The sequence below is a fragment of the Diceros bicornis genome, chromosome 24 (assembly GCF_020826845.1).
Source record: "Diceros bicornis minor isolate mBicDic1 chromosome 24, mDicBic1.mat.cur, whole genome shotgun sequence".
NCBI lineage: Eukaryota > Metazoa > Chordata > Mammalia > Perissodactyla > Rhinocerotidae > Diceros > Diceros bicornis.
In genome coordinates, this window is record NC_080763.1 from 47,209,096 (window position 1) to 47,223,587 (window position 14,492).

Below are 14,492 nucleotides of genomic sequence, written 5' to 3' on the forward strand. Positions count from 1 at the left end.
TTGTCTGTTTTGTCATACTCGTGGCCACTTCTCCTATGGGGAGGCGTGGGTAGGTAGGACAGAAGAATTTCTGTGTTTTGCCTTGTAGTAACTGCCTGTTGTTAGGACACTGGAATAGAAGCCAGGCAGAGCTGCGTCTGTGGCCTCAGCCTGGCCCTCCGTGGCTGCTGTGCTGTGAGGTGGCTTTCCCTCAGCTCTCCCTGCTCTTCGTCGCCACTTAAACACTAGTTTGTTCCGAGTTGCTTTGTTTTATCTCTTTGCTTGTTTGAAAAATATTTTTCCTTAGCAGCTGACTGAGATAATCTCTTTCATTAGCTGACATTGTATAATTGTGCGTTTTAATTCTTATTTTCTGCCATTTACCTTTGGGTTCATCTCCCTGGCCATTTAGAAACTTTGATTCTTTCCTGATTATATTAATTCCTTTGTGTTTCCCAACCAGTCAGTCCCTTGTTGCTCTGCTAGAACTCTGACTCCACCAGATTGGTGTTCTTGGCTGAGATGTCCTTCAGGGCCCGCGTGTTCAGCGGGCGCCAGAGCCCTTGTGCCCTGGGGCATTCAGGGTGGGCCTCGGCTTAGCTGTCCATCTTGCTTTTCCTTTCTGACTTCAGCTCCTCATGCAGTCACCCTAGTCCAGCCCATCTGTGCTCTAGGTGATTCTCTGGTGGGTTCTTACACCTGGCCGCCTGGCCTGTGCCACACCCTCCATCTGCATAGAGTGCCTTCCTGTCACCCTTCCTCCTTCCCTCCCCTTCTTCATCTCTATTTATCAGAATCCCTTGCTCAGTGAAAAAAGGACAGCCTAGATCAAATGCTTCCTTTTCATGCATCTTATCCATTTAGCTGGTCCAGAAGGGACCCCTCCCTTTGAGTCACTGTAGGACTTTTCAGCCTCTCTTAGGACACTAATTGTGCCTCATGATGTTAATTTGGGTGCTCATCTCGGCAGACCTAACAGAGTCGGCACTACTCCTATTCCCTGTAATGAGCGCCTGTGATGTGTCCAGCTCTGAGTGCTGTGTCCTCACTTCCAGTCTCTCTAACAGCCCTGTAAGGTAGAGATGGTCCCCATTTCATGGATGAGGAAAGGAGGCTTGGAGATGTTAAGTGACATGACGCCTGCAGCCACACAACTGGTCGGTGGTGGCCGAGGGTTCAAACCTCACTGCTGCAGGCTCTTTCCCCAGTTGGGTTAGAAGCAAAGGTTGAGGGTGCTTTAGAAATCTCTCTTCCCCACAGCACCCAGAATGAAGTTTTTTGTGTAACTAATTCTCAATATTTGTTAGACAGTGAATAGAATTTATTTCCACAGGAGCCCTCCTCTGGAAGATTGAACAGAAATCTAACCGAGCTTTTGCGTGTGGAAAAGTGACCATCAAGGGGAGGCGGCACTGGTACGAAGCTCTGCCGCAGGCAGTGTTTGTGGCCCTGAGCGATGACACGGCCTGGATCATCAGGACAAATGGAGACCTGTACCTGCAGACAGGTAACTGAAGGTGGTGCTCAGGTGCTGCCGGTTCTCATATAATTGCTTCTCACTGTCCCTTGCTTTGTTAGTGACACTCTTAGAACAGTCATAATGAGTAAGAGGGTAAAAATCAATTTAAATTAAAACACTTCGGGAAAGAGAATATTTGCCTTTGGAACATATTAGCAGTTTCCTGCTACTGACTCAAAATCAAGCCAGGACAAATTTAGGGCAAGAATTAATAGGATTATTTGGTGAGAAACAAAATCTTATTCTCCTTATGGCTAACATTGCACATCATTTATCCTGCAATATCAGATCTCAAGAGGAAAGAATAACAGAGAAATGGCATTAGAATCATTTTTCCCTTTGGCTTATGGCTGGATTTTTTCAGCCAGGTCAAAGCCCTGCCTCTGTACACTTATTTACATGTGGGTCAGTAAAAAACAACGAGAAATAATTTGCTCTAAATAGCAGTTCGCCTTGTCCTAGGAAACAGTCCTGAGGGGAACCTTTAGCTGCTGGAAGAGACACAGTGGGACTTGTTTATTAAAAATAAACTGTAATGAGAGTCACTGTTTATGTACTGTCAGCAAAATGGGATATGAGCTTCCAAAAGCAATGTAATTTATCAATATCTGGAAGAATCATTGGGCAGGAGCTCTTTTTTGGTTGTCAAGAGGCCGTATTGGATTTATGTAAAGATCAATCTTCTAACCATTTAATATTGCTGATTCCAAGAGAATGTTTTAATCTCTCTTATGAACTGTCCACCAGGGATGGTTCTCTGAGATTGAAAGCCCATGCACATCTGGCTCTCTCTCAGATGTGGGAGAGCTGGCACATCCTGGAAGCTCCTGCCTGGGCCCTGGGGGGCAGCCTTGCCAGCTTCTGGGTCGTGTGCCAGCTCTGGTCTCTCCAGCCCAGTTCCTGTGTCTCCCTTCAAGTGAAAATAGCCCTGGAAAGGTGTCTGCACACCCATCTTCCAGGGGCATTGGAGTCTTGTTCCTGGTGGGGAAACAGGGTTCCTGACCTGGGGGTGAATAGTGGGTGAGCTCTTGACCCCTAGTGCCTTAGGAATCACCAGGGCAGTGGTTTCAGATGAGCCTGATCCCTCCTAGACCTCCTTAGAGGGTCTGGGGTTGGCCTGAGGGTTTGTCATGTAAGAAGTTGCACAGGTGGTTCCCACCTAATTGAGTGCAAGAAAATACAACCCATGGACTGTGCTACCATAGGGTGATTTTTGTGATTAGCCGGGGAGCACATTTGAGTATGAGACCTAATTGTAGTCTGAGGCTGCTGAATGTGGGGTTTTAGCTAACAGCTGTTCTGCCAGCTCCCCTGGGAGTGGCCTTCAATTCATTAGACAGAGGCTGCAAGCAGGGAAAGAGCCCTGGACGCGGAGTTTGGAACAGCCTTGCTGGACCTCACCTTTCATCTCGGTGAGCCCTGGACCTCACCTTTCATCTAGGAGATTCAGAATTTTCATTTTAGCGGTGGAACCCACCCCACTACCAGGTAAAAGCCAGGAGAGGGGAGCTGCTTTGTTGCAGCTCCTCTGCAGAGGATGGCTGGACGCCTCAGATCCCTGCCGGCCCCAGTGGCTGCTGAGGCCCCTCTGCTCACTCGCAGGCTCTGAGGGGCACAGCCATACAGCACGGAAGGGCATCTCTGGCTGCGCTTGGCCTGGGCCCTCTTGGCTAAGGGTCTGGTTGCTCTCCTGCTCTGGGCTTTCAGAACGTCTCAAGCTTCTTTGGGACACCAGAGAATTCTGAGTTCTTATTCCTTCAGTTTTCAAAGAGTACCTGAAAACACTTCAGATAGATGTTATATTTAAGCACAATTTAACCGTTTTATGTTGACTAAAACTTAAAAAGAAAAAGCACGTATTACAAAAGAATATAGCAAAATAGCAAAAAAGAAAAATAAGCAAACAACAGAATAAAAATGAGGTGTGAAATCCTGATTGTGTGTCTTTGGGGGCTTCCTGTCTGTCTCCCTGGCAGGTCTCAGCGTGGATCGCCCCTGTGCCAGAGCTGTGAAAGTTGACTGTCCTTACCCACTGTCCCAGGTCACAGCCCGAAACAGCGTGGTGTGGGCCCTGACGGAACAGAGAGCCCTCCTATACCGGGAGGGCGTGAGCAGCTTCTGTCCGGAAGGGGAGCAGTGGAAATGTGACATCGTCAGGTACCAGCAGGGAGGAGCAGAGACATCTTTGGCATCTTGTTTGTCCCACCTTCCATTCTTTGTCACCTTGACTCCGGTTAAGGCACCCTTGTGAGCCTTTCCTGGGCAGAGCTGGTCCCCTGAGGGTTCCCATGGTAATAGTGTTCTCTGGAATTGTCAGAGCCAGTTTCACAGCGTGACCGTGGAGATGCCCTAGCCTACCTCTGACCAGCAGACTGGACGTTGGCTTAGAGCTCAGTTCTTAAAAATGCTGCTGCCCTCTTGTGTAACCTGGAGCATTATACGATCATGAGTCTCTCATAACAGTCTCTATTCAGAACTGCCCAGTGTCAGGTAGTTTCTGTTTAGAATCTCAGATGGTTTAGGGCCAAATATTTTTCTTTATTATCATCCTAGTCAATTGAAATTGATCTCTGAATTGTAATTTATTTGGGTTACTTTTCTACTATTCAAAATTTTAATTACAGAGTTACTATCAAATCATTTTGCTAATGTGAAATTATTAATAGTCCTTAGGAAAATTAGATTAGGATATTCTTGGTTTGAATTTAGCAGCCCAGTAAACTTGAGCAAGTACCTATTGTGAGCTAGAACTGAGCTGGGCTGGGTGTGCAAAGATGACTGAGCCACAGCCCTGCCCTCACAGAGCTCCCAGTCTGGTGGAGCCACGTAAACTGGCCGAGGCCAGTTAGTGTAGATGGCCCTAAAGCAGAGAGTGGAGCACGCAGCACTGAGGGCCCCTCAGCGCCACCTACAGAGGTCAGGAAGGCGCCATGCAGAGTGGACCCATAGCTGAGCCTTGAAGCTGACAAGGACTTCACCAGACAGGTGGGAGGGAGAAGGGCATTGCCCACAGAGAGCACAGCGTCTGCCCAGCTGCAGCTGCCCAACACAGTCTGGCACATGGAGGCCATTTCCATTGCTCAGTGGGTGAAGGACGAAGTAGGGAGAGGGAGGTAGGTACTCAGGGCCTTGAATTCCATATGTGCCTACTCACTTTTTTCTTTCTCTATAATTCTGGGTCTTTAATATGTCTTTCAGAAGCTACCACACGTTTGAACAATATATATTGCACAGTAATTTAATTCAAAACTCAAGCTTTTTTCTCTGGAACTTGTGGGTAGGGTGTGTCGTCTCTTCTCCCAGGCCAAACCCACCCAGGAGACACTTGATCTTGGCAATCTTAGACACGCTGGGTTCTTTGATTGAGTGCTGACTCCCATGTTCTCTTCCTTGTTTTCAGTGAAAGGCAAGCTTTAGAACCTGTCTGTATAACTCTCGGGGACCAGCAGACCCTGTGGGCCCTGGACATCCGAGGAAACCTGTGGTTCAGAACTGGCATCGTTTCCAAGAAGCCCCAAGGAGATGACGACCATTGGTGGCAAGTAGGTGTTCAGCTCCAGGGCTGCGTGCCAGGGGGTCTCCCTGAGCTGGGGTTGTGCTCCCCCTTTATAGCCCTTCTGTCTTCCTTAAAGAGATTAGGGAGGGGCCAGCCCTGTGGCCGAGTGGTTCAAGTTCCATGCACTCTGCTTTGGTGGTCCGGGTTCGCAGGTTTGGATCCTGGGCATGGACCTACATCACTCACGAGCCATGCTATGGTAGCATCCCCCCCAAAAAAAAACAGGAAGATTGGCACAGATGTTAGCTCATAGCTAACCTTCCTCAAGTAAAAAAAAAAACAGGAAGATTGGCAAGAGATGTTAGTGCAGGGTGAATCTTCCTCAGCAAAAAAATAAGTAAATAAAATGAAGTAAAATGAAAAAGAGAGATTGGGGAGATTGGATTAAATTAACAGTATTCACTTGTACTGTTTGATAAATTAGACTTCACTATATTTGAGTACATTAGAAACATCAAGGGCTTTTCATCATAGGAAGTAACTTGTAAAACTCTCTGCTTAAATATGCAGGCTCTGTTTATTTTATTTTTTTTTATTTTGGTGTTATTTAGAAATTTATCATTATATGCTAAATAAACCCAGTGATATCCGTTTGAAGACCTAGGTAATAATGATGTTTAATTCTGAACAAATGTGCTAAGAAAAGAGACTAGACAATACGTTTGAAAAACCCAACCTACAATTAAAATTCGTCCCTCTCTGCTTGTTCCAGAGGCCTCTCAGTAAATGGTATTTCAACAAAGAAAGGAGGATTTTCCCCATGCTCCCAGAAAAGAAAACACTTTGAGAAATAGGAGGGTACCATCAAGCTAATTATTCGTGACTTGGTCCCAGTGTGGCCTAGAATGTGTTTTCAAAGGGGTGTCTACTTCCCCCTCTTTGGTACTGTTCAATGTGAATGTAGCTCCCACAGTCCCTCACTGTGGTGGTGAGGTTGTAGACACTCAGCGGCTGTGAATAGATGGCATCCCTTCAGGATCACGTCTCCTTTGGTTCAGGTTTTATTGTTCCCTCAGGCTTGCCTTGTTGAAGGCGGGTCTTCCATTGGCTGCTCTTAGGTCTTTCAGATGAGAATGTGGAAAACTAAGTTGCGTTTGTTCTTTGATGAATATGTATGTGTGTACACATGCCTCTAATTTGATAGGCCAGATGCTATTTGAAAAGTTGTAAAGATGCTTTTAGGGGCCAGCTTGGTGGAGTAGTGGTTAAGTTCACACACTCCACTTCAGTGGCCCGTGGTTCGCAGGTTTGGATCCTGGACATGGACCTACACACCGCTCATCAAGCCATGCTATGGCGTTGTCCCACAAACAAAATAGAGGAAGATTGGCAGGATGTTAGCTCAGGGCCAATCTTCCTCACCAAAAAAAAGAGCAGTTATACAGATGATTTTAGAGTACCTTCTCTGTTCTTTTAGCCATATTCTTTGGTTTTATATACATCCACACATTCATGTATGTATATGTACTAAATTCTGTTTTTAAGTAGCCTAAGGAAAACTAGTTATCATTTTATCATAATATTCAGAACATTATCTCTAGAAAAGTTTAATTTGACAGAATCATCATTGAGGTATTTGGAAGCAGAGTTATTTTAATTACTGTAACACTGATTTCTTTGTAGTGCTAGAGCCAGCATTATGTTTGGCTGCTAAACCTTTTTTTTTCTTTTTTTAATTTGCATCCTGCTTATCTGCAAATCTTGGGTGCTGGGTCTGAGTCTGTCATAGACTTTCTGTGTGGCCTTGGTGTTGTGCACACCCCGAGGAAGGGCAGAGCTCCCTGAGCTGGCATACCGCAGCCTGCGTGTGAGTTCCCGGAGCTCCCTGCCCAGCGCTCTGTGGGCTCTGATAGAGACACCCAGCCAGGCTGGTGGAGCGCTCACTGAGCTTGAGAGACGGGCTCTGGGCTCCACAGCAGGGCCTCGGGGTCCTGACGTGGTAAAACCATTCGCTTACGCTGCAGGTTGGGCAGCAGCTCACAGTCAGTGCAAGTCCTTTCATGGAGAAGAAAGGGCAGTATTTGTACACATAATAAAGTACTGATTTTTACCATAGTTTTCTTTTTGTTTCTTATAAATTAAGTTCCCTATAATAAATGATGTCACTTTCACTTGGCATTTCATTGTGCATGGCCCGGGAACATGGCGTGCAGGAAGCTAGCCTAGGTGTAGGGCAGTGATGTTCTCTGTAACCACACCCAACAGGGCAGAAGTATGCGTGAAAGTCTGCGGGATCAGGTTCTGACCCATCTGAGAAAGCACTTTCCAGCAACCAGAGCTGCCCAACAAGGGAGAGGTTTTCCTCGAGGGAGGCATCCTGGAGAAAAGTCTCTTTCAGGAGTGTTAGAGAAGCGGTTCGTGCGTCGAGCCAGGGTGCATTCTGCATGTCCAGGGCAGTCTTGCTTTTGCTATTGGCCTGGCACAATTAGTAACAGTTCCGGTTTAGATCATAAATTACTTCATCACCCTACTTAGAATACCTTTTTAACCCATATTATGATTCTAAATATTGTACGCTGTTGTCCATTGGAAATACCTAAATTTAAAAACTAAATTATCGGGGCTGGCCCCGTGGCTTAGTGGTTAAGTGCACGCGCTCCACTGCTGGCGGCCCGGGTTCGGATCCCGGCCCCGTGGCTTAGTGGTTAAGTGCACGCGCTCCACTGCTGGCGGCCCGGGTTCTGATCCCGGGTGCGCACTGACGCACCACTTCTCCGGCCATGCTGAGGCCGTGTCCCACATACAGCAACTAGAAGGATGTGCAGCTATGACATACAACTATCTACTGGGGCTTTGGGGGAAAAATAAATAAATAAATAAAATTATAAAAACTAAATTATCCTTTCTTGCTGATTAGAATAAAAGTGTTCTAAGGTGTGAGAGGGTGATATTTGATCACAAAAATAATACATGCTTTTGTAACAGATCCATGTCATACAAAAGTGTATAAAATAAAAGGTGAACATTTTCTTTCATCCCCCTAAATCCAACCCCCAGAAGTAATTATAGTTAGCAGTTTGGTGGTAATGTCCTGCTAGACTTTTTTTTGGTCATTAGACAAACACGCATTTGCACATGTTTGTGTGGGTATTTGAGGACAGGGGCCAGAACCTATCTCTCAGGCAGTGAGCATACAGAAGGCGCTTGTAACTGCACTGAGAGCAGGGTGTCTGCCCGTCTCCCACTCCAGGTGAGCATCACAGACTACGTGGTGTTCGACCAGTGCAGCTTATTCCAGACCATCATCCACGCCACACACTCAGTGGCCACAGCAGCTCAAGTCCCCGTCGAAAAGGTGGCAGATAAACTGCGCATGGCATTTTGGTCTCAGCAGCTTCAGTGCCAGCCGAGCCTCCTAGGGGTCAACAACAGTGGCGTCTGGATCTCCTCAGGGAAGAATGAATTCCATGTCGCTAAAGGAAGTCTCGTCGGTGGGTGAATTACTTTATTTTCACATTAGCTTGATAGGCAGCTTCACTTGAAAGCCAGCATTTAGAGAAAAGCTTTAAGATCTCAACTTGAGAAGATAAATCAGTGCCAGTGGTATGAAGTGTGTGTAATGGAGGTGTTCTTTACGCTTTGTATCAGCTTCCTTTTTTTAATCTGTCATTCCCGCAACTTGGATACCGGTGTCTGGGTGGTATGTGATCAGTGTCCACTGGGAATCTATTACGATAGAAGAAGAGCAAATGGAGCTCATTTTCATGTTAATTATTTCACATTTAAATGAAAAAAATCCACCCAAACCTAAGAGCCTAGTAAGAGAGAATAGTCCATCTCCTAGAGGGAAAATTATTGCACTGTTGAAAACACAAGGCTCTGGCCAGATCTGTAAATGTAGGTTTAAATCTTCATGTACCGACCAGAGCTTCGTTTCTGTGAGTGAACCCCTGCTTGGTGAATTTTCCCCAGCTCTCTTTCCTCTGGGTGGCCTCCCTCTGACCCTGGGCAAGATCGTGGCTCTGCGTGTTGGTGTTCAGAGAGAAACCAGTGGCTGGCTCTCGTAGCGCTGGCTTGGACCTCCTGATTTAAGGACATTCTAGAATTAGCCGTTAGAGATTTTGAAGACCAGTTGTAGTCTAGAACTGAAGCTCTGAAGTTTTTCTTTTCTTCTTCTTTCTTTAACACACTCTTCCTATTTATTCTTTCTAGGCACTTACTGGAATAATGTTGTTCCCCGTGGGACAGCTTCTGCAACAAAATGGGCCTTTGTATTGGCTTCTACTGCCCCCACAAAGGAAGGTTAGTTGAGAAATGTAGTGCACGGGTTAGCAGGTTGGTTAGACCTGGTTGGCATGGGAGTGCAGCTGTGTAGACCTGAGAGACGAAATGTGCTAGTGTCACAGGCGAGTAGCTCCTGTTGGCTGAGCTGAGGGACCCTGAAGCTGGATAGGCCTGACTAGGAGAGAAGGATCTAGTGTCATGAGCTGAGTGAGTCTACAGGCAAAGCATCCTTCCGAAGGAGGGGAGCGTACACTGTGGCCATTAGGGCCAGCAGCCAGTGACTTCCAGTGACATGTCACAAGGCTGTAGCACAGTGGCCAGTAGGCACTAGGCTTCTTTGGACGCCTTCCCATTTCCCCTTGTGAATTCTTCTGTCACCTCCTAGCAGCCTGTTTCTGTCTGGTTTACTGTTTCTGTCTGGTTTACAGCCTCTGGCTAGCCTGAGTCCCACAGCTGTGCCCCTGTTAAGGCAGACCTTCCCTGCAGAGGCAGACTTCCTCTGGACTCTGGTCAGAATTCACAGCCCTTCCTGGAGTGTGAGGTTTGGAGCCAAGAGAGGCATTGCAGCTACCCAGTGAGCTGGGAGCCTGGGCAGTTAGGTGAGTCCTCCGGGAAGTCGCTGAAGCCTTCTCCCCGGATTGCAGAGGGTCAAATGAGAGGATGCCATGAAGTCGATAGTTCAGACGATGCAGTTGGTTAGTTAAAGCCATTAGTCCCGCTAGGATGTGGATTACTTGGTCAGTACAATAAAATGCTTCCTCTCCAGATTGTTCTGACCACAATTCTGAAATCAGTAAGCTTTGAAAACTCTAGATTTTTTGCTGGCCTGAACTGATGTGAGGCTACTTACAGTCTTTATTTATCCTGTGGATTGTGACTATGTACACATTTTGTTGTAGGAACGTTATTGGACTTCAGTAGGGGGTGCCGCCTGGCTTCCCGGGTCTGTCACTTAAATATGTGGCATACCCGTTACCTTAGGTTTTCAAAATCCAAAAAAATTTTGAGCTCCAAAATATATCGGGCCACAAGTTTTAGGTAATACTTTAGATAATGTATTGTGACCGAGGTTTTAATTTCCCCAAGGGTTATTTGCATTTTAAACTGGATCTATTAAACCTAAAAATGGGGGCCGACCCTATGGCTTATCGGTTAAGTGCTCGCACTCCACTGCTGGCGGCCCGGGTTCGGATCCCGGGTGTGCACTGACGCACCGCTTCTCCGGCCATGCTGAGGTCGCGTCCCACATACAGCAACTAGAAGGATGTGCAGCTATGACATACAACTATCTACTGGGGCTTTGGGGGAAAAATAAATAAATAAATAAAAATTATTAAAAAAAAAAAACACCTAAAAATGGTAGAGGGAATGAAAAGATATCATTTTGAGGTGAGGATGAGAAGAGAAGGCTTTCCAGCTTTCCAACCCTTCTCTAGCATCCTCCCCACCCTGCCAGCACCCCCCAAGCCCATGACCAGGAGAACAGGGAAGTACCTTGGTATCGTCCTTCTGAGGATTTGCCAACCTTACTCCCTCTGGAGCGCTGATTAAATACGCCAAGTTAAAGACTTCCCAGCCCGTTAAAAAATGTCCAAGGTCAGAGCCACTAAGCCAACGCTAGCCTTCATAAAATGTCATAAACCCTACTTTCTTTCATTTCTTTAGAATACTCGGGCTCATTTCCAGCTCATAATTGGCTGGTCATGGTGTGTTCTTCTGACGTCTAACTTAAAGCACATTGAGCGCTCCTGCCGTGCAGTAGTGAGTGAGGAGTGTGGGAGCAGGAGCCATCAGGTGCCAGCTGCCTGAAGGCAAAGGCTGCCTTGTGCAATTCATCAGTGACGAACGTGAACCTTTTCCACAGGAAGCTCCTTGTGGCTGTGCCAGAGCAGCAAGGACCTGTATAGTGTCAGCGCCCAGAACGCCCAGTCGCGCCCGTCCACCGTGCAGCTGCCTCCCGACGCCGAGATGAGGGCGTACGCCGCCTGCCAAGATGCTCTGTGGGCCCTAGACAGCCTCGGCCAGGTGTTTATCAGGACGCTCTCCAAGAGCTGCCCCACGGGCATGCACTGGACGAGGCTGGACCTTTCCCAGCTAGGTATGGCCGTCTCGTGAGTACGCTCCCTGGCGCCATGACTCTGCTTTAAAGCTGCATCAGAATGTGACATCTGACAAAAGTTCTAGGGCCCGTGTTCAACTTGTGTGAATTTTTATATGACATTTTGTAAGTTGCTGGATTTCAGGAGATTGAGTAGGTACTCTTGCAGACTAAATGGGCCTCTTAATTTTGTAAGGAGCCTTACTCCCGACCACTTGAGGTTTGCGAGATTTGCAGAACCTAGAACCCAGGCAGAGCATACAGTCAGAGAAAGTTGCCACTAAGAACTGCTTGAAATAATACCACCCATGCAGCTGCCTCTGCCATTCTGTCTGAATATGGCACATTGCCTTCTGCCCTCTAAGTCTGGAAAAATGTGAGTGCCCCACACCAGGATCAGTGGCACATTTACCTGTCTCCCCCACAGCTAGAATAGCGCCCAGCACAGAACAGCTGCTCAACAAGCTGGTGTGGATTCTTGCTCGACCACACTGAAGGAAGATGTACATTTCCTAACTGCTCTTCTCCGAATCTCCCCCCAGGGGTTCCAGAGCAGGCCAAGGAGCATGATGCCATTTATAAATAATTTATTTGTATCTAAGAAATAGGATAATAGAATGAGCCCACAGCATTAGGTTATTCTCTGGGCAAATTCTTGTGCGCGGCAGCTTAGGTGGGGCTTATCTGAAGGCGGAGACTTGTCTGAAGGTGGAGGCTGCGCCAGGCACCTCCAGAGGGTCCATGTGAGCCTTAGGAATACTTCCCTGCCGTACAGTTTCCCATTTTGGTAAACTGACAACCAGTATTTTGTTTGTTAGGTGTGAGAATTGAGTCGTACAGGCATTTAATGTTTGAGAATTCAACCACATGTACTCATTAAAAAAAAAAAAAAAAAAGGAGAAGGAGAAAGAAAGCAAGAAAAAAGAGAGGGAGGACTCGTAGTCTGCCTCCCTCCCTGGCAGCCTCTGGCAGCATCTCCAACTGGCAGGGGCCTCTCGCCATCCCACACAGCTGATCTCAGCCCGTGTGGCTCCTGCAGGGTGCTGTGCAGAGATACTGTCATTCTTTTGTCCAACAAGGCCCCAAACATAATCCAGCTTAACTAGAGAAGCAGGGTGGTTCTCAACTAAAGAAGCAAGCTCTGTTCCAAAGCTAGGAGTTTTCCAGGGTCGTTTTGATTATTTATGCTTTTAACCTCATAGCTTGTCTTTTGAACCTACTCCCAGCACCAGAGCTGGTCACCTTTGAGCTTTTGAGAGCTTTTGCCAGCCGCCATTACTGACAGTGACTGACCAGACGAGGCTACGGCTGGTGGTGGCCTTGGATGCTGGTGCTGGGTGGCCCTCCTGCCTGCCCCCAGGAAGCCTTTCATTTGTTCAGAGATCCTGCTGGCCTGAACCTTTCTCCAACAGCCCCAGCCAGACCAATGTGGGAGATGCCACTAGTTCTTCCGGAGGTAAAAAGGCCGAGGCATGCCTTGTGTCCTACCCGCTCTTAAATCTTGAGAGCTGTGGGAGGCGATGCTCATTTGCGAGATCTGGGTCCGAAGCAGAGCTGTTTCCCTGGCGCCACCCGCTCCCAGTCCCTCAGAGGAGGCCATTGCACTGCACTGGGTACAGAGTGAATGGCTGTTGTGCCAGGCTCCACACTGCTGGAGCCAGCTCTGCCTCCAGGCTCCAGCCCACAGCTCATGCCTCCCTTCCAGTTCAGTCTGGTCCTCCTGGCACTGGCTAGCTGGCTAGTGTTGCAGGTCTCCGAGGTGCCCATTTGGGCTTCACTGGGGTGGTGGCCATTCTTTCTAGGGAGAAACTCAGCTTTGGTGGAATTGACAGAACTGGGCCCTAAGCAGGCTCTAGGATGCTGGGCAAGCTGCTGGGTTACCTTTAAACCTCTGTTTCTTACCTTTCTAATGGGAACAGCAGTCCTCACCCCAGAGAGATGATGCAAGGCATCCTGTATACATATAAGCTGTCTCAGGAAAATGTGACATCCTAGAAGCTGTGACACATCCTGCTTGGGGTCACTCTCAAGCCGTCATTAGCTGCATGACCTCAGGCTGGTGGGGGAGTGCTCACTTGGGTTTAACCATGTGCACGATGTGGGGTGGTTACAGGAGGCACTGCTTTTCTTAGTCTTTATCTTGCTCTAAGCTCTAGATTTTGTTTATTTGCCTGGGTTACTAGCTGATACTGAAATGATGGATAAAGGCTCCTTTTGCCATTTTTTGAACTTCCTGGGAGAGTGCAGCAAGTCTAGAGTTGGTAGGATTTGTGTTCGGGTAGGGGAGGTGGGCAGGGTGCAATGAGAGGGATGCTGGCCTTCCGCTGTGCCAGGGTAGGGGGCAGCAAAAGGCAGGCCAGGGCCACCAGATGTTCTGTCATTCAGCTCTCTCCAGGTCTGGTCTGTGTAGCCTGTGGGAGAAACAGGTGAATCAAGGGGTTTTTTAAATTATTATTTAAGTTAGGAAATGTAGATTTTGAGTTCAGGTGTGTGTTACCTGCCCAGAACCCACGTGAGTGTCCATGGCAGGCTGCCGTCAGGCTGCACGCACCAAACAGCAGTGAATAGAGAGTGTAGTAATCTAGGTAACATTAATGCTGCTTTGCATTACTTACCTGGATTAATGGAGAGACTCCATTGTTCTTTTAAAGTTGGCCATGGCGGGCGCTCACAGCAATGAAAAGAAGTACAGCTTCTTCAGGACTGAGACGCTGCATGTGAGGATTTTGTTCAGTATCAAACTTCTCTTTCCCAAACGTACTCTTTTTCCTGACTTCACTCCTCTGCCTCCACTCAATTCTGCTGGGAAGGGCAGAACCCTCTCTGGCTGTTTGTGCTTCTCTACTGGCCAGTGGGGTCAGCGGTGTCTCTTCCATCTAACCCAAAAGGCCTCCTTGGCTGTGTTACCTCTGCTTCCTCCCGCCGCTGCCAGGGTTAGAGCCCCCATGCACCTGCACTGCTGCCCTGGGGTGCCAGGTGTGCCCACCTCCCCCTATAGTTGCCAGAGCTGTCTTCCTAAAACTCAGCTCCGGGGCTGTGCCCTCAGTGCTAAATGGCTCCACGTTGCCCCTGGAGTCAAGTTCCAGTCTTCAGGGTGGCACCAGGGCCCTCGAAGC

At 47.8% G+C, this 14,492-nt stretch overlaps 1 protein-coding gene across 4 annotated transcripts in view; it reads left to right on the forward strand.

Annotated features, from left to right (window-relative positions):
* The window catches only part of TECPR2 (tectonin beta-propeller repeat containing 2), a 103,029-nt gene that overhangs the window by 52,363 nt on the left and 36,174 nt on the right, over positions 1-14,492 (forward strand). For all 4 annotated transcript variants that reach the window (XM_058567746.1, XM_058567745.1, XM_058567744.1 and 1 more), the window contains exons 11-16: positions 1,313-1,486; positions 3,475-3,655; positions 4,899-5,040; positions 8,245-8,485; positions 9,207-9,296; positions 11,143-11,376. In XM_058567746.1, coding sequence (XP_058423729.1) covers positions 1,313-1,486; positions 3,475-3,655; positions 4,899-5,040; positions 8,245-8,485; positions 9,207-9,296; positions 11,143-11,376 — 1,062 coding nt within the window. The remainder of the gene's footprint in view (positions 1-1,312; positions 1,487-3,474; positions 3,656-4,898; positions 5,041-8,244; positions 8,486-9,206; positions 9,297-11,142; positions 11,377-14,492) is intronic.